Source organism: Amblyomma americanum, chromosome 5 (assembly GCF_052857255.1).
Source record: "Amblyomma americanum isolate KBUSLIRL-KWMA chromosome 5, ASM5285725v1, whole genome shotgun sequence".
Lineage (NCBI taxonomy): Eukaryota > Metazoa > Arthropoda > Arachnida > Ixodida > Ixodidae > Amblyomma > Amblyomma americanum.
This window is the reverse complement of record NC_135501.1, coordinates 74,667,516-74,685,837: the sequence shown is the minus strand read 5'-3', so window position 1 is coordinate 74,685,837 and position 18,322 is coordinate 74,667,516. Positions and strand designations below refer to the sequence as shown.

The window sequence follows — 18,322 nt, the reverse complement described above, 5'->3', positions numbered from 1 at the left end:
TTGTTACATTGTTACTCATTATCGTGTCGAGTCGGCTTCAGAAGCCGGCTGGACTTCTCCAATTAAAAATCAAAACATCCCACCAAGAGGGTCATGGGCTGCGACGACCATCCAAGGGCTCGGCCCGCACCATCACCAGCCATCATGAGCAGCCTAGTTCGCAGAAAAACTTCGATGCGGTGCCCTCTACAAAGTAGAGGCTGCGAACGTAACGCTGCAGGAGCGGAGCGGAGCACGCCGCTTCGCTGCGTCCTTCATTCCGCTCCTAGTGGGACCCTAGGTTGGCCCCTATGTCGCAGTGCCAATGTGCCTTAACGGTCGGCGTATGTTCTAAAGCACGAACACTATCCTTGCGTGCTCTCCTCGGCGGCGGGCAGTGAGTGACTACTCCTAAATACCTATATAGACAAATCCGTAATGGCATAATCTGATGGTCGAAGCACACAGAGCCAGACAACAGGTAGCTGGGTGACACTAGCCGATGAAGCACAAACACGAGCTTGTTCTTAATTTGCTTCTTTGCTTCCTAAGTTTTTATCAACACTTTTCATTTTTGAGGTGAAGCCCTCTGCCCGAGTCAGGCATTATCACCACAATGGCAGGGATTCAAACGGGCAACATAGATTGATTGAATGAACTTTATTTCCTCGTCTTAGCGAGTGGAGATTGGGAATAAAGGTACCAATGACCTGACGAATGGTCCCAGCCCCCTACAGCAAACAGTTTCGACAGCAGTGATAAGAGAAGGAAATACATATAAAAGGCAAAAGTACAGAATTTACACAAGTACAAACATATTACACTTCTAATACGCACTACACAACCACAATGCACACATATCACAACTGCACTGTATATATTCATTTTGTGACCGGATGTACGTACAAACAGAAATGGAACAGAATGGCATTGATCAAGAAAAGAAAACAACTTCGGCTAGTAGCAATGCGGTTAACTCTTTTTTGAAAGTACCCACTGGAGCGCTAAAGTATAACAGTTCCTCAACCTTGTATAATATTTCAGTTGACTGAAATAAAAATGTTTACTTTCCATAATTTGTTCTTGTTTTCGGTTTGTGTCCGATTTTTCGCCGTAGAAGGTGCCGAGGTGTATCTTTATTGAATGCTTTAAAGAATAATTTCTTTTTATGTACTGTAAGCAGAAGCTTCTTATAATAATTTTTGTATGCGCGAAGAAGTGAATAACGCTGGAATAATGGAGCGGTTGCAAGATCTGCATAACGACCAGTTTTCAGCCCTGAGGTACACCTTTTGTTAAAGGCAAAATGTCACAAGAAATAGAGTTCACCTGAACAAATTGGCTTCGATTTGTTATATAACTTCTTATTAAATCAAGAGCAATGCCACGTATCCCGTAGATTTCTAATTTTTGTAATAGCATTTTATGATCAATTGAGTCGAAAACCTTTAAGTCTAAAAAAAGTCCTAGTGTAACGTGTTGTTTTTCAATGTTTGCAATTATTTTATCTTTAATAGTAAGAAGGTGTTGTTTGGCCGACTGATGTGTTTGAAAGCCATATTCGCGGTCTGAGATCCCATCGTGTTTAACGAAAAATGACCACAGCCTGTCAAATATCACACTTTCAAAAATCTTTGAGAATATATCTAAGACAGATATTAGTCGGTAATTTGAGACTAGATCCTTCGCGCCGCCTTTGTGGATTGGTGTCACTCGCGCACTTTTTAAGGCATCCGGAAAAATTCCTGAAGATATTGACAAGTTAATAATGTAAGCTAGAACTTCAATTATCTCGTTTGAGACGCACTGAATCGGCTCCGGCCGGATTCCGTCGGGTCCGGGCGAAGCAGTACGTTTCACTTTGTGTATTAAATTCCGTATCTCTGCGCTATCTGTGGGCTGCATGAAAGTAGTGCTAGTCACAGGTGTGATATCGATTGCATGAGCCACATTTTCAATACCTGCTCTTGAAGCACAAGATCCAGCTTGCAGTAAACTTTCGTTCATGCTTGTTACTTGGCTTTTGTTCATAATACTCATTTTTTAGTTTTTTTTTCAGTTCACTTTGAAGTCGCTTCCTGAATTTTTAAAAAGCTGCAAACTGTTTTTGATCCCTTGTTCTTACGAAAAGGTGATACATCGCATTTTTATTTTTTATGTCATTATATAGACGACAGTTATTCCAAGGTTTTCGTACCTTCTTATTTCTGTTTCGTTGGCTCCGTAACGGGAAAGCCGCGTCGTACGAGCTTTTAATGTTGGCAAGAAAAGTGTCAAAAGTTGTATTAACATCGCGTTCTTTGTACACCGCCTGCCAGTCTATTGCTGCAATTAATCCCCGAAAGTGTTCTAGCGGACACTCGTTTATCATTCGGCCGTAAAAAAGCGCACGGGAAACACGGTTGCATGATGTGAAATTGGTGACTTCAGCTTGTGTAGAACGTAGAGCACTGGTGATAAGGCATGAAATGTGGTATTTAAGGTAACTGGTTTGTTCCTGACCACATAACGGAAAGTGTAGTGTGCAAGTATGGTGTCAGCCACGCTTACGTGCTTGCTTTCCGAGTCATCGTCGTCCCGTATGTAAGAATAATCTTGCGCTGTGGTGGCTATCTAGCAGTCGCTGGCAGTGGCTCGAGTGATGCCACTGGCGATAGTCCGGTAGCTAGAGCAATGTACTATTGGCGGGACAGGCCAAAATAAAAAAAAAGCAACCGAAAAAGGGTTTCAATGCTCCGTGCAGCCTTCAGCACCCTGAAAAACAACGCCGCATTAAAACAAGAGCAAAGAATTTGATCTTAATGAAGCTTTCCTTTTCGATTTGCACAAAAAATAGCCACTCAGTGGGAAGGAGCGAACTGTATTTGTCATATCATTGTTGGTGGACAAAAACTAAATCACAGTGCGCTTGAGGATACGTAAACGTCGCAGATCACGTCGTTTTATTTTCGTTCATTGTCGCGTGATCTGAAGGCAGTCGAAGTTTTTGTCTGGGTGGAGGTAGGCGTCGTTCATAGAATTTTGAAGCCTGTACAGGAAGCGCAGCCTCTCCCAGCTGCCCTTGATCCACCTTTCGTTGCACTGGGTTGTATTGGCGTCGTAATTCACGTCGTACACGGCCACTCCCAATTGCCGCTGGGTACTCTTCAATGCGTCGCATACCTGCACATAGGTTTGACGCGCTTCGTCTTTATAAAAGCTTTATCATGAGTAGTCGGGTGATTTTGGTACGTTGGTGGCAGTCAAGATTGACACGCATTAATTGGAACCGGAAGTCAGATGCGGAGAAAAATATCGCTGAACGAATCATGCGAGGGACATTGAGCGCTGTAAGCTCTGTTTGTATGAAGGCTCGGGAAGTTAGGGGCAAAAAATCAGTGAGATGGTTGCGTCGTATAAGAAAGAAGATGCCTCTCAATCCTGGCACCATGTAACGGAATTCCGCAAACAGGGCTTAGAGTTGCCTGGCAGAACCAAAATCCTGGAGACGCAGAAAACCGATGATGGCAAATTCTTGATTTATGCAAGTTTTCTTAAATCGCATCAGCGCGAGTGCGAAGTTCATGATGCGTGCATGGCATTTAGGAATGGATTTAAGAATTCCTCCCCCTACCCCCACTCCAAAAAAAAAAGCTCCATCAACGACAGGCTTCATGGAAAGAACAAGTGATTTCCGCGTGAATGAAAGCTGGAGAACGGCTGTTCGTTCGGAGAGGAAAAAGAATATGCAATTCTAGTCAAAAAGGAAGCTAGCAGACGGGGAGAGGCGCTACACGAAGATTTGAGCTTTTTTATTTTAACTTTTCGCACGTGCCATACGTGATTCTGAAATTGTGAGAGCATGAATAAATCACGCTATTTTCTATATTCCCCTCAGCTTTGCGATATAACGCGCTTTCAGATTTCCGACGCGGTCTGAAAGGCTAAAAAGTGTGTTTTTACATTATCGCTCATTTTCTTAAAGGCTCATGCACGAAAGTTCTAAGAAATTTGTTTTAACGAAAATTGACTGTGCAGCTCTGTTTTTCTATGCTGACGTTTTCCAGAAAGGAACAGTCCTTCGAGCACTTAGATTCTGCATATCACCATTTGCGAGCTTGTCGACTGCCACATTGCAAACGGGTGCGGATTAACGCCTTGAGCTTCGATAGAAACGCAGTGGAAAGTCAGAGAAATTGGGATGCTGCACGGTGGTGTGCTACCCGCCTTAAGCCGGAAGGCTTAACCCGTCAAAAGCCGCAAGAGAACCGCCTAAGAAGGAATATGCAGTGGGTCACGTGGCCAGCGAGGACATGGGTGTGATACTTCAGGGTATGAAGAAGCGTGGCTTGGTGCGCCAGTTACCAGTGTACAGAAATGTTTTTATTTCCCGGTTCGAACCCGACCGCAGGTGCTGCGCTTTTATGGAGGAAAAACGCCAAGGCGCCCGTGTGCAGTGCGATGTCAGTGCACGTTAAAGATCCTCAGGAGGTCGAAATTATTCTGGAGAACTCCACTATGGCACCTCTTTCATCTTTCACTTCCTCCTTTGTCCCTTCTCTTACGGCGCGGTTCAGGTGTCCAGTGATATATGAGACAGATACTGTGCCATTTCCTCTCCTAAAAGCCAATTATTATTATTATTGGCCGATCCCGCCCCTAAGAAAGAAACGACGGCGGCGTGTCGGCGTGGAGCATATAAATTTACAGACGATTACGATAGTCGGTAATGCGAAATTTGAGTGGAACTCTTCTCACGCCCCCTGCCACTGTTGGCAGGTGGGGTGTGACGCTGCTGGGTACCCTCCGGGATTACCAACCGGAAGGTTGGTAATCCCTGCGCTGTCGCCGTGGCAGCTGGCGTTCCGGTCTGCTACTACATGCCACCTGTCAGGTGGCTTGTTACGCCCACGTTGTCGACGACATCGACAACTACCATGCGAAGCACACGTTCGGACGTCTAACAGGCCATCTAGAACATGCGTTCAACCCTCTATTACGAGCTTCTATTTTCGTTTCTGCCATTACAGCAAGCAGTTATGACTTCTTTCCTAGTCCCGTTTCTGTCTCGGCGACCACATCTCGATGCCGGAATCTGAAAGGACCGACGCCTCACTCTTAAACCTCTACTGTTGAGGTCCACCCTCTCAGTAACTGTAATAATTCTAGTTGGCCTTTACAGGGCCCCGGAACGCCATTTTTAAGTGAATGGTGGTTTAGCCCAGCCTTCATGATGCGTGTAAAAAAACTGTGTCGATGCCGTTTTACTTGCCAGATAGACCGGTGATGTTGACACTTGTGCTTCAATTTATGTCCCGTTCTTGCTAGTAAAATCATCACTTTCAATCACTGAAGCTTAATTGTCGTTAAAAATTTATAATGCATCGACAGTAGCTAGCTTCCATTTGTGCTCACTGTCCCTTTCATGAAGTTTGATGAGTGACGCGAAGCTCTTCGATGCAGTCAGTGACAGCGCCTGCGAAAAAACGGCTCCAAGAGCGGAATCTATAAACAACGGCAGCTATATCATGAAATTGCATTGAAATTGTTGAAATTGAAAACACTTTCCGGCCATTACTTCAGCAGATTTTACAACATAAGGAATGGAGCACATTTGCATAAAAATAAAAAAGAGTAAAGCTTGACTACTTTTTTCAAGCTAGACACACTCTTCTACGAGTTATAAAAATTACAATGCGCATGCTTTACACTGTTCGTGCAGAAACGGCATATCAGATGTGAAATACGTTCTGCCTGGAATTACAACGAGGACAAGTGCTGAGCAGATATTTCAATATTAGAAGGAGAAACCAAATGTCAGGTGATGTCCCTTTTTACCAACCTTAAATTGCAAAGACTGCTCGTTGTCAAACGTTATCGCAAATCCGTAGATTTCGTCGTAGGAGATAACTGCCTTGTTGGTGTTGTCGTACGCTTGGTTCCTGGCATACCCAAGGCTTTGGTCGTCGCACATCTTGAAACATAAAGAGAAAGCAATTGAAATTCCAGCGACTTACTGCGAGGTGTTACAGTAAGTTTGAGAACATTGGTAATGCATATTACTGTGACCATATTGTCGAAATAATCAATGGCTTATGAGGATTCGAAGCTGCATATTGATTACATATTCTCTGTGCTCTGAAAATTGTAAACCGACACCTAAATTGTATATTTATTTGATTATGTTCCAAATGCTCTGAGTGCCCTACGAAGAACCGTGTTCGCTGAACGGAGAATAGTTCTCTTTATAGCTGTCAGAGAACTGGGCCTGAAAACTTTAGTAAAGCCTCGACAATATTGAACCATATTTTAGCAATTCGTTTTGACCACCTGTTTTCTGCTTTCCCGTTGAGAGAACTGGAAACGGTGCTCAGAATTTGCAGCGGGAACAGTGAGCATAGATATCCGTAGTGCCTTGTGGCTCTTTGACATTGTAACTGAAGTTACTCTTCTATCCAAGTGATAGTGACAACAGTTTGAAATATGATCAAGCGGATAACTCGCGGCAGAAATATTCCGAACTGTAACGCGGATGCGAAGGGCACACATTAATTGAAAGTAATGATTGGCGACTGCCAATGGCGTATATTGTTAGAGGTGTTAACCTTTAGTTTCTCCTTATTTGGCAATAGATTGAGTCAACAAGATTAGGAATGATAAGAGCAGAAGAGCAGTGCCAGCATTCTTCTCATAGCAACCACTATATATATCTACGCTTGCAGCCTCAAAACGGCATCGCTACAGCGCTACTTTAGTCTGATAAACTTCACCGCTAGGACAAATCAGGCCGCCGCCGCGAACCGCATGAGCATGGTTGCCAACACGGTTAACAAAAAGTTCGCAGTGAATTTCGCATAAAATGTTATCACTGCTCGGCCTTTCTTACACACTGTTAAATAAGACTTCCTGAACATGCGTCGACCTAAGTCTTCTTGCAGCTGCAACTAAAAAACGGAGGCATCTAAAATATATCAGCGAATTAGCGCCTGGGTATCATTTAGTGGGTGTGCAGGAAGCGGGCACAAAATGTGACTGAAGGATGTGTTTTAGTGTGATCCAGCATCGGTCGAGTTTTCCGCGTAGAGTGAGAGCTGGGAAAGACGAAATAATTCAGAATAATAGTGACACAAACGAGGAGAATCAATTTTTACTGCCGAAAATCCTAACCTGTGCTCCTATTTTTATTTGCGCAGGCAAAGATGAATTTCAGAAGGTAAAAGGTCTTTAGAATGAGTCTGTGGAGTATAAATGACGCTTGATTTCGCGAATTTTAGGCGGCGCATGTCGATTTATTCTACTGAAGAAAACCGTAGTAGCTGCTTCTAAAGTATGTTCTATATACAGCACAAAAGGAAACATACCGCGACTTATTCCTATGAAGAAACAGAAGTGTGGTTTTTTCGTCACAACAAAATCCTCTTAGCACTTTGCGACGTGAGTTTTCATTAACAAGAGAAACTTTAGTAGAAAAAACAGACTTCTTCAGTATCGCGTGAACTTGGTCGTGACGACGCAACTAGAAAAATATTGCAGAATTGCAGCGGGATACTGCAATTTGAGAGAAAAAATTTGTCGTTTTGACAAGCCGACACAGCCTTTTTATTGTTTTAAGCACAATTCTCTCCTTGTTATCTATTTTTTATCATTTTTATAGACATATGTCCAGAATAATTACTGAGGAAAATAAAGAGAGCTTTTTTTTATTCCTAGGACATTCATATTTTTTCTATTACTGCCGTCACTGCAGATCATCGGCGTGCCGGCCGGACAAAAAAAGGCAGGAAAAGGTGCTGCATCTGGTGTTTTTCCGGATAGAGGCAGCACTATGTAACGAATACTGTGAATATCTGAAGGAAGGCAACTTGAGTCTGTGGACATTGGTGGTCTTGTGGAAAACTCCATCGTATTTATACATGGCTGACAGTGACTGACATGAAGTCAGTCACTGCACATGATGGGCTTACTAGAGTACTGTAGCATCAGTGAACATAAAAGAAATTCAAATTAAGAGCAGCACAGCAAAGCAAGTTTTTGGGCTAGCAGGTAGATTTCTTGATACAGAACGGCAGCAAAGAAGCACAAACAAAAGCTAAAAAACACGCAAAAACACGGTCGAAATCTCCGGGCGATCGTCTGTGTGTTTCTTCTCTTGTGTTTGTGCTCCATCGCTGCCGTTATGAATCAATCAAGACTACCTGAGAATCAGCGCTCAACTAGCCATAAGACAACCTTGTTGGTAACTGACATCTTTTCAGGCCCTTCATATTCACGTTCTTGGATAAAATTAACCTTGAACATTGGAAATTGTAAAGTACTAGTATGGAAATATTGAAGGTAATAATACGTTTTCCCGATCTGTAGCAAAATCTTTTTTTAATTTTTTCATCGCTCGCATCGAGGCCTAAAAATTGCTATAGAAAACTAATGAGGAATGACTGTAACGTTATTAGCAAAAAACGTTCATAGCAAGAACTTTATTAACAAAAAAATGCAAGCCTGCCGACAGAAGACGTGCCGATATACTGATTCTTACCTTGAAAGCTTACAATATTTGAAAAACTTGCGTTTATTACCCTTTTCCAATTCAAAAATGTTTTTATCTAGAATTGTCGCGTATGTTTTCCGCTTAGGCGAAAGCTCTGACTCGAAACTGAATTTTTATTCTCTTGTCTGCTAGGTGCTCATCAGTACTCATTTAGCCTGCGGTAGGTGTTAGAGAACATATTTCTTATGTCTACACACAGGACCGAAATATCTCAGGAGCTAACCTTACCTCCTGTATTGATCCTGTCTGTTCGTATACGGTGTAGCTGGAGCAGTTCTTGTAGAAGTATTGCTGGCCTTGGCCTCTCGGCACATTACCAGCGCTCCTAGTGGTGTACCAGCGCCCTTGCATGGTAACTGACACCGAGAAAGCGGTGCGCACTCCGTGGTTCCAAAGGCAGTTCGTCGCGGCGACGGCGTCGCTCTGTAGATTGGTTGGAAAGTAAGACTTTACATGCAGGCTTTGCTTATCTGGATCCCATCGAAGGAACGGTGATAAACTCGCTGTTATTATAAATAGTAACGAAACGAAATGACAAATGTTTGTTTAAAACAAATATGCAGTATGTTGTGTACAGCAAAACATTAACCTCTCTGCTGAACTAAAAGTGCACTTATTCTGAATAAAGGTATAGGCCCTTTCCATGGTTACCTTAAAAGCTTAGTTCACCAGGGCATCGGAAAATCCAGAGGCACTCACAGAGAAGCGTCGACTAATGTAGGACCCTTTTCGGCAAGATGTTCGCATTGAAGAAGGCTTTAGTAGTGCCTTTCAATGTTCCACACAAGTTGTAATGTGAGACCACATTCTTCAATACTGTTAACATCAAAACCTATATTTTACTTTCTGGATTTGACGAAAATAGTTAATTTCCTAGGAGCGCGTTGTCCACCTCGTGTGTAATTCTCGTTATGATATTATGCAGGTGAAATTAGGAGCCCGCCTATTGTACCGAGAAAATAGGCATACATCCGAGTGCTGCTTGTGAGTGCTAATCATAAGCTCTGTGCTAATTCCAAAGTAGACGCGCCTGCTCTAGGTGTATATTTTTTTCATCCCACTTGCGAAGCTTGATTTTCTGAATAACATCTAAGCTCTCTAAAACGAGATAAATACTTTCAAGCAGTGTCTCCTAAAGAAGCCTCACTGTGTCCACAGTTCAAAACTCACCCACAATATCTGGGTAGTTTATGAAACTGTATTGCTGACTGGCGAGCTAGTCGCTGAGTGCAATTTATTCCGGCATGTTCGCTGTCGCGAAGGTCACCTTCAACTTCATCACGAAGCCTGCTAGCGTGCCAAGGTTTCCTGAACAAGGCTTCGAAATGGTGAGAAGCGTCCCTCTTCAGTTCATCGCTACTTTAGGAGCTAAAACAAACCTTAATACAGATGAAAGTAAGGCTTCCTTTGCAGATTATCAGAGAAGTGTTTTCTTTTTGGAAACAAATGTATTAAATGGAAATGCATCAGTCTAATTTCTTATACCACGCGATTCAAAATGTCAGCAATGAAAGTAATTGGTTCACGTTAGGAAGCGTAAATTTAAGAATCTTCAACACCACTCCCTTATATGAAGCTTGGTCAGAACAGATAGTACGAACACAAGAACCAGAGCCCGGTTCAAGAAGGCGGTGTGCAACATGAGAGACCGGAATGGCCCTGTTGGAGGCTGACAAAGAAGGAAGATTCATCGTTATGCCAGCAGGAACTCCAGAAAAAATCCAAGGTGCATGAAATGGCAAAGGGCTAAACAAGTTTTTTTTCTTTTTTTTTTGAGGGAACTGATTGATAATTACGCATTAGATGTACTGTAATCCAGTACCCGCAGAACAAGACGATATCAAGGCTGAGAATAAACGGCAGAGCTTTTTGAAAAATCCTCAGGTAGGGCTAGAGCTGGGTACACAAAACGAAACTGAAAGCAACGAAATCCTTGACTGAAACAAGGACTTAATTAGAACAAAGAAGGGAAAATAGGTTAAAAAAACGTCTCCAGAAACCGCAGAACTTGATGATAAAAACGCTATAAAGCAGACGCTGAGGCAATGTAACATAAACACGAACGAGCACGTGGTGGAAAGAGCCCCTTGGTTAAAAAATCCATTGGACTCATCAAGAAGAAATGATTGAAACCCATAAAACTAAAGTGAATATGAAGCAAACAGGAGGCAACTGCAGCATAAAAGCAAAGGCAAAATAAAACAAAAAGCAGGCGTGCGGTGTAAAATCTCTATGAATAAATATGATACAGCGGAGTCAAGAAGTAGGTAAAACCTCAAACCAATATGAACACAAAGCAATCAAAAACATTAACCCACATCACTACACGCCGCTTTCTAGGTAGTCAGGTGGTTCGTCAATAAGAGATGGAAATGTGTGGACGCTCTGGCTATCTACTTTCTTTATGAATAACGCTTCGATAATTTCTCCTCCTGCCTTATCGTAAGCGGGTGCCAAGAATCTAGTTCTCTGAAAAAGCGACTTTCATTTCTTTTTGCGATCTCATCGCTTGCTGTGCTGCGATTGATTACCGCTTGCGTTTTTTCTGATTCTCAATGCGCGTTCTTTTGCCCTTCGTTGAAGCATCGCCCTTTTCCCGGTGTAAACTCGGCCACAAGTCAGAGAAATCTCTTCGATGGCTTCTTTTTTGCACTCGGTGTATATGATGCCGGGTTTCTTTGCACATGACAGCTCTTGACACTGATGTATCATCGGAAACAATTAGCAAGCTTCCAAGGGGCATAAATACCATATTATCGTCGTATATTGCGGCCATGTTCTTAAGTTGTGGAAAAATTATGGATGTAAAAGATGGCCAGAGCGGTATCTTTTTTCTTTTCTGTGTCATGGAGAATTTGCTTCTTTCCGGGGTTCTCCAACTTTTGCAGCACTCTTTCAAAAGTCCCTGGTGGGGCGAGTTATTTGCTGTTGGAAACTTAAATGATCGCAACTTTTTACGAGAGTCGCCTCAAGGCTGGTGGATGCGATGACTTTCTTTATCAGCTTGTAATGAGAGCCGTAGAACGAAGACTTTCTTCGATCTAGGATTGTATATCCAAACTACTTGTGCTTTAGACAAATGAAGGAGTAAATCCAACAGCTGCATGTTGTTGCCGCTTGGAAACTCCTAGGTGAACCTAAACCCTCCAGATGAAAATGTGAGCACCTCGATGGTATTGCTGGTGACTTAATTCCACTGGTTCTATTGAATGCCTTTTAAGATGACCAGCAAGTTGTCTAGGAGCCTGTATTGTTTTGTTACTAGCTTGCCGGTTAATTTTATTTGCTTTGTTGACTCTGACTCTGTCTTGGTGGAAAAAGGCCTTGACGCGGGATAATTAATTACAGGTTTTCGACATCGACAGAGAAGCAGTTTGAGCAATTCGAGAGACATAGAAGAGGTCTTCGACTAAGATGATTATGATGTTGATGATAATGAATGTCTTTAACAACTGTCGAAGAACTACATACAACAAACGGATTGACGCCGGCCAAAGTGCTTATGCGGCTTTGAAAATAATTAGCTTTTCTTGCTTGCCAGGTTTCAAAGGCCAGTTTGGTTTGTGCGTTTTTCCTAGGAAGAAGACTTCCAAAAACACCATCATTAGCTTTGCCTATGGCTTTTCTCGAGGCTTAAAAGTGAAAATGTAGCAATCTGACGGGAATTTTCCTCTGCTTTTTGAGGCAATTGTTGTGGGCTTTAAAATCTAGTCTACTGCACCTTAGGTGTTTTCTGAAGCTCCTGCTGGCATAACGATGAATCCGCCGTTTTTGTCAGCCTGCAACAGGGCCATCCCGGTGTATCAGATGTAGTGAGAAACCTTCCTGAGGTGGTCTCTGGTTCTCGAGTTGGTACCGTCGATTATAAGGCAGTCCACGCCGTCGCTTACCGCTCGGCCCCTATAGCTTACAACCGATCGGTGAGTGATCTTCCGACCACAACCATCAGCTGTGGTCGGAACCGAGCATGCCGGAAGCGTAGCTGTGGAGCATTCTGTACGATGGTCTCCACTTCATCTAGAAGGATCGCTGCATCAAGACTTGTGACACTGTTGAATGAAGCAGGCTTCAGGGTTGCCGCAGTCGGCAGGCTGCACCTTGTTCTTTGCCAGAGGAATTGATCAGTTTCGAAAGCCATTCTCTATCTACTTTTGGTAAGGGCGCCTGTTGCTATCCAGTTTGACGCCGTCGCAAGCTAGGCTCATGAGAGCGTCCTGGTGAAAGCTAATCTGGAGCATTAGTTCGGATTTAAGGACTTCGGTGACCCGTTTGGCGTGACCGCAAGTTGGATCCATATACGGGAACAAGGCCCGGGGCTGCAGTGGCAGGATTCATTTTTCGCGGCAGAAAGAAAGGGCCCGTGACACATAGGTCGTCATGAGGATGAGGTTGACATATATGAAGGCTTGATCGTGCTGTGTATTTTGACACAGGAAAGAGGTTGCATACGAAATATGCTGAATCAAAAGAATAGAGCACGTTTGTGACCATTCATAATAAATTGTTTGCCTTCTTTATTCCAAGTTTTTTGTTTCAGTCAAGAATTTCGTGGTTTTGTTTTCGGCTTTCGCCCCACCACAAGTTTTTTGCAAAACCGTGCTCAGCCCGGCTCTACAATTAAAGCTCGCCTTCCCACGTAAAACTTATTCTATGCCCGTATGTTAATGCTTTCTCCGCCCATGTTTTTTTTTCCTGCCACCACGCTGCTGTCTCCTGACAGCCTTGGGTGTCTACTTGTTCTGCAGTTACTGGATTACACCGCATCTAATGTGGTCGTGGCCGAATCGCTCAAAACGGAAAGACTTCATTAGCCCCTTGCCGTTTCTCGGCTGCTCATTTGCACGTGGTAATGGCCGCCTATAAACGCATCGTCTCTATGTGTCAATAAAGTCACTTGAAAGTAGGCGCGTGTCCCTGTCGTTTTCTTGGCTTTCGTCCCGCTGTGCAAGGTCAACATGCTGTAAAGTCGCGCTGTGAAGTCAATATGAATGGTCACTAAATTGCCATATGAGAATTTTGATCCGGATATACAGCCCTCGCCAATGATGTACAACCCGGGTGGTTTGCTTCTAAACAGTTTAGAGGCGCTCTCTAAGATATCTAGTAGTTTAAAGGCTTCGAGGATTGAGGAAGCGATGCCATTCCTCTTTCGAGAGGTTACAGTCGCTGATGTTGCAATGTAGAGCAAACACCTTGTGCTGTATACTTTTGACGAGGGGTGTACCTCTACTCGTATGCCTTCTCCAAAATCCGTATAATCACGGTCCAGTCAACTCAATCAAGTCACTTGGTAATAAGAGCCCATCCCTGTCATTTTTATGTGACAGCAGAAAGATCAGCTGCAGCCACGCACTGGAAGACAAGAAGAGCAGCCTGCCGTGTACGTGCCGAGCGAGTGGAAGACGAGACGAGCAGCCATCAGTGTATGTGCCGAACGAGTAGGAGAGACAAGCAGCCTTCCGTATACGTGTCAAGCGAGTGCAAGAGGACACGAGCTGTCATACGCGTACATCTCCAGCGATTCGAAGACGAGAGGAGCAGCCATCCAAGAACATCTCGAGTGAGTGGAAGGAGAGACGAACGGCTTTCTGTGTACGTGCTGATCGAGAGGAAAACAAGAAGAGCAGCAGTTCCTGAATGTTCTGAGCGAGTGAAAGACAAGACGAGCAGCCATCCGTGTACATCCCGAGCGAGTGGAAGGAGAGACGAGCAGCCGTCCGTGCACGTGTAGATCGAGTGAAAAACAAGAGGAGCAGCCGTTCCTGTCTGCCCTGAGCGAGTGAAAGGCTAGACGAGCAGCCATCCGTGTAGCTGCCGAGCGTGTGAAAGACGAGACCAACAGCCTTCCGTGTGCGTGTCGAGCGAGTGTAAGACGAGACGGGCCGTCATCCGCGTACATCTCCAGCGAGCGGATGACGAGAGGAGCAGCCGTCCGTGTACATCCCGAACGAGTGAAAGACGAGACTAGCAGCCTTCCTTGTACGTGTCGATCGAGTGAAAAGCAAGAGGAGCAGCCGTTCCTGTATGCCCTGAGCGAGTGAAAGACGAGACAAGCAGCCATCCGTGTACATGCCGAGCGAATGAAAGACGAGACCAGCAGCCTTCCGTGTACGTGTCGAGCGAGTGTAAGACGAGACGGGCCGTCATCCGCGTACATCTCCAGCGAGTGGATGACGAGAGGAGCAGCCGTCCGTGTACGTGTCGATCGAGTGAAAAGCAAGAGGAGCAGCCGTTCCTGTATGCCCTGAGCGAGTGAAAGACGAGACGAGCAGCCATCCGTGTACCTGCCGAGCGAATGAAAGACGAGACCAGCAGCCTTCCGTGTACGTGTCGAGCGAGTGTAAGACGAGACGGGCCGTCATCCGCGTACATCTCCAGCGAGTGGATGACGAGAGGAGCAATCGTCCGTGTACATCCCGAGCGAGTGAAAGACGAGACTAGCAGCCTTCCTTGTACGTGTCGATAGAGTGAAAAACAAGAGGAGCAGCAGTTCCTGTATGCCCTGAGCGAGTGAAAGACGAGACGAGCAGCCATCCGTGTACCTGCCGAGCGAGTGAGAGACGAGAGCGGCAGCATTCCGTGTGCGTGTCGAGCGAGTGTAAGACAATACGAGCAGCCATCCGTGTACATCCTGAGCGAGTGGAAGGAGAGACGAGCAACCGTCCGTGTACGTGTCGAGCAAGTGTAAATCAAGAAAAGCAGCCGTTCCTGTACGCCCTGAGCGAGTGAAAGACGAAACGAGCTGCATTTCGTGTACCTCCTGAGCGAGTGAAAGACGAGACCAGCAGCCTTCCGTGTGCGTGTCGAGCAAGTGTAAGACGATACGCGCAGTCATGCGCGTGCAGATACAGCGAGTGGAAGACAAAAGGAGCAGCCATCCGTGTACATCCCGAGCGAGTGGAAGCAGAGACGAGCAGCCGTCCATGTACGTGTCGAGCAAGTGGAAATCAAGAGAAGCAGCCGTTCCTGTACACCCTGAGGGAGTGAAAGACGAGACATGTAGCCATCCGTGTACCTGGCGAGCGAGTGAAAGACGAGACCGGCAGCATTCCGTGTGCGCGTCGAGCGAGTGTAAGACGATACGAGCTGTCATCCGCGTACATTTCCAGTGAGTGGAAGACGAGAGGAACAGCCATACGTGTACTTCCCGAGCGAGTGGAAGGAGAGACGAGCAGCCGTCCGGTCGAGTGGAAAACAAGAGGAGCAGCCGTTCTTGTACATGATGAGCGAATGAAAGACGACACGAGCAGCCATCCGTGTGCCTACCAAGCGAGTGGAAGGAGAGACGAGCAGCCGTCCGATCGAGTGGAAAACAAGAGGAGCAGACGTTCTTGTACGTGCTGAGCGAATGAAAGACGAGACGAGCAGCCATCCGTGTGTCTACCAAGCGAGTGGAAGGAGAGACGAGCAGCCGTCCGAACGAGTGGAAAACACGAGGAGCAGCCGTTCTTGTACGTGCTGAGTGAATGAAAGACGAGACGCGGTAGCCATCCGTGTGCCTACCAAGCGAGTGGAAGGAGAGACGAGCAGCCGTCCGATCGAGTGGTAAACAAGAGGAGCAGCCGTTCTTGTACGTGCTGAGCGAATGAAAGACGAGACGAGCAGCCATCCGTGTGCCTACCAAGCGAGTGGAAGGAGAGACGAGCAGCCGTCCGATCGAGTGGAAAACAAGAGGAGCAGACGTTCATGTACGTGCTGAGCGAATGAAAGACGAGACGAGCAGCCATCCGTGTGCCTACCAAGCGAGTGGAAGGAGAGACGAGCAGCCGTCCGATCGAGTGGTAAACAAGAGGAGCAGCCGTTCTTGTACGTGCTGAGCGAATGAAAGACGAGACGAGCAGCCATCCGTGTGCCTACCAAGCGAGTGTAAGGAGAGACGAGCAGCCGTCCGATCGAGTGGTAAACAAGAGGAGCTGCCGTTCTTGTACGTGCTGAGCGAATGAAAGACGAGACGCGGCAGCCATCCGTGTGCCTACCAAGCGAGTGGAAGGAGAGACGAGCAGCCGTCCGATCGAGTGGAAAACAAGAGGAGCAGACGTTCTTGTACGTGCTGAGCGAACGAAAGACGAGACGAGCAGCCGTCCTTGTGTCTACCAAGCGAGTGGAAGGAGAGACGAGCAGCCGTCCGAACGAGTGGAAAACACGAGGAGCAGCCGTTCTTGTACGTGCTGAGCGAATGAAAGACGAGACGCGGCAGCCATCCGTGTGCCTACCAAGCGAGTGGAAGGAGAGACGAGCAGCCGTCCGATCGAGTGGTAAACAAGAGGAGGAGCCGTTCTTGTACGTGCTGAGCGAATGAAAGACGAGACGAGCAGCCATACGTGTGCCTACCAAGCGAGTGGAAGGAGAGACGAGCAGCCGTCCGATCGAGTGGAAAACACGAGGAGCAGCCGTTCTTGTACGTGCTGAGCGAATGAAAGACGAGACGCGGCAGCCATCCGTGTGCCTACCAAGCGAGTGGAAGGAGAGACGAGCAGCCGTCCGATCGAGTGGTAAACAAGAGGAGCAGCCGTTCTTGTACGTGCTGAGCGAATGAAAGACGAGACGAGCAGCCATCCGTGTGCCTACCAAGCAAGTGGAAGGAGAGACGAGCAGCCGTCCGATCGAGTGGAAAACAAGAGGAGCAGCCGTTCTTGTATGTGCTGAGCAATGAAAGACGAGACGAGCAGCCATCCGTGTGCCTACCAAGCGAGTGGAAGGAGAGACAAACAGCCGTCCATGTACGTGTAGAGCGAGTGTGAGACGAGACGAGCAGTCATCTGCGTACATCTGCAGCGAGTGGAAGACGAGAGGAGCAGCCATCTGTGTAACTGCCGAGCGAGTTAAAGACGAGACCAACAGCCTTCCGTGTACGTGTTGATCGAGTGAAAAACTAGGGGCGGGGGCAGCCGTTCCTGTACGTTCTCAACGAGTGAAAGATGAGACGAGCAGTCATCCGTGTGCCTACCTAGCGAGTGGGAGGTGAGAGGAGTAGGCTTCCGTGTGCTTGCAAAGCGAGTGGATGACGAGACGAGCAGCCTTCCGTGTACGTTTCGATCGAGTGGAAAACAAGAGGAGCAGCCGTTCCTGTACGTCGAGAGTGAGTGGAAGACGATACGAGCAGCCATCCGTGTGCCTACCTAGCGAGTGGATGGTGAGACGATCAAGCCGTCCGGGTACGTGCTGAGCGAATGGAAGACGAGACGAACAGCCGACCATGTTCGCGCCCAGAGCGCGCGGTGACCTTGAGCGAAGGCTTCTGTTTCCTTTCTGAAGTGTCGCAGTCAGTCACCGCTAGGCATCTGTTCTCGCCGTGCTCTCTTTGCTTCCTGCAGCGCAGTGATCTGGGCAAATACAACTTCAATATGTCGATCTCCATTTTATTTGAGTTTATTATCACATCAAGCAAAAGCGATGCTTGCTTTCACAAAGTTTGGAGCCCTTTCGGAAGACCGTCGCGGCGCGGGTACAATCTCTACAGCGCGCTCCATGATATTCGGGAACTGGAGAAAGGAACCCAGAGAGTGCGTAACCATGTGTGTCTTGCTGCCGTCCCATCTCTGCTCGGCGGTACGGCGGGTAATAAAGCACACCCACCGTCGGTTATTCGAGCAGTTTGGAGCAAATGCTTATCTTTACGTACGGAGAGGGCGTAGCCTTCAGCCTGATGAGTTGTGTCCTCTCCACTGCGCTCCCGCGCTGGCCGCGGTGGATCCGAGCTCGAAATTTCTTGATAGCCGGTCTCTAGCTCAGACAAATTGGGAAGTGCATTCGGCTCAAAAGTCAGGGTGCGCCTCGGCCTTGGCGAAATGAAACGTACAGAGGTGGCGCGATCCCCCA

The 18,322-nt window shown here is 46.4% G+C and overlaps 1 protein-coding gene across 2 annotated transcripts in view; it reads right to left on the bottom strand.

Moving 5' to 3' along the window:
• Window positions 1–622: 622 nt before the first annotated feature.
• Window positions 623–18,322, bottom strand: part of LOC144132550 (uncharacterized) — a 49,200-nt gene continuing 31,500 nt past the window's right edge. For both annotated transcript variants that reach the window (XM_077665041.1, XM_077665040.1), the window contains 3 exons: window positions 8,732–8,926; window positions 5,801–5,932; window positions 623–3,141 (listed from right to left, as the gene is read on the bottom strand). In XM_077665041.1, coding sequence (XP_077521167.1) covers window positions 2,932–3,141; window positions 5,801–5,932; window positions 8,732–8,926 — 537 coding nt within the window. In that variant the 3' untranslated portion in view covers window positions 623–2,931. The remainder of the gene's footprint in view (window positions 3,142–5,800; window positions 5,933–8,731; window positions 8,927–18,322) is intronic.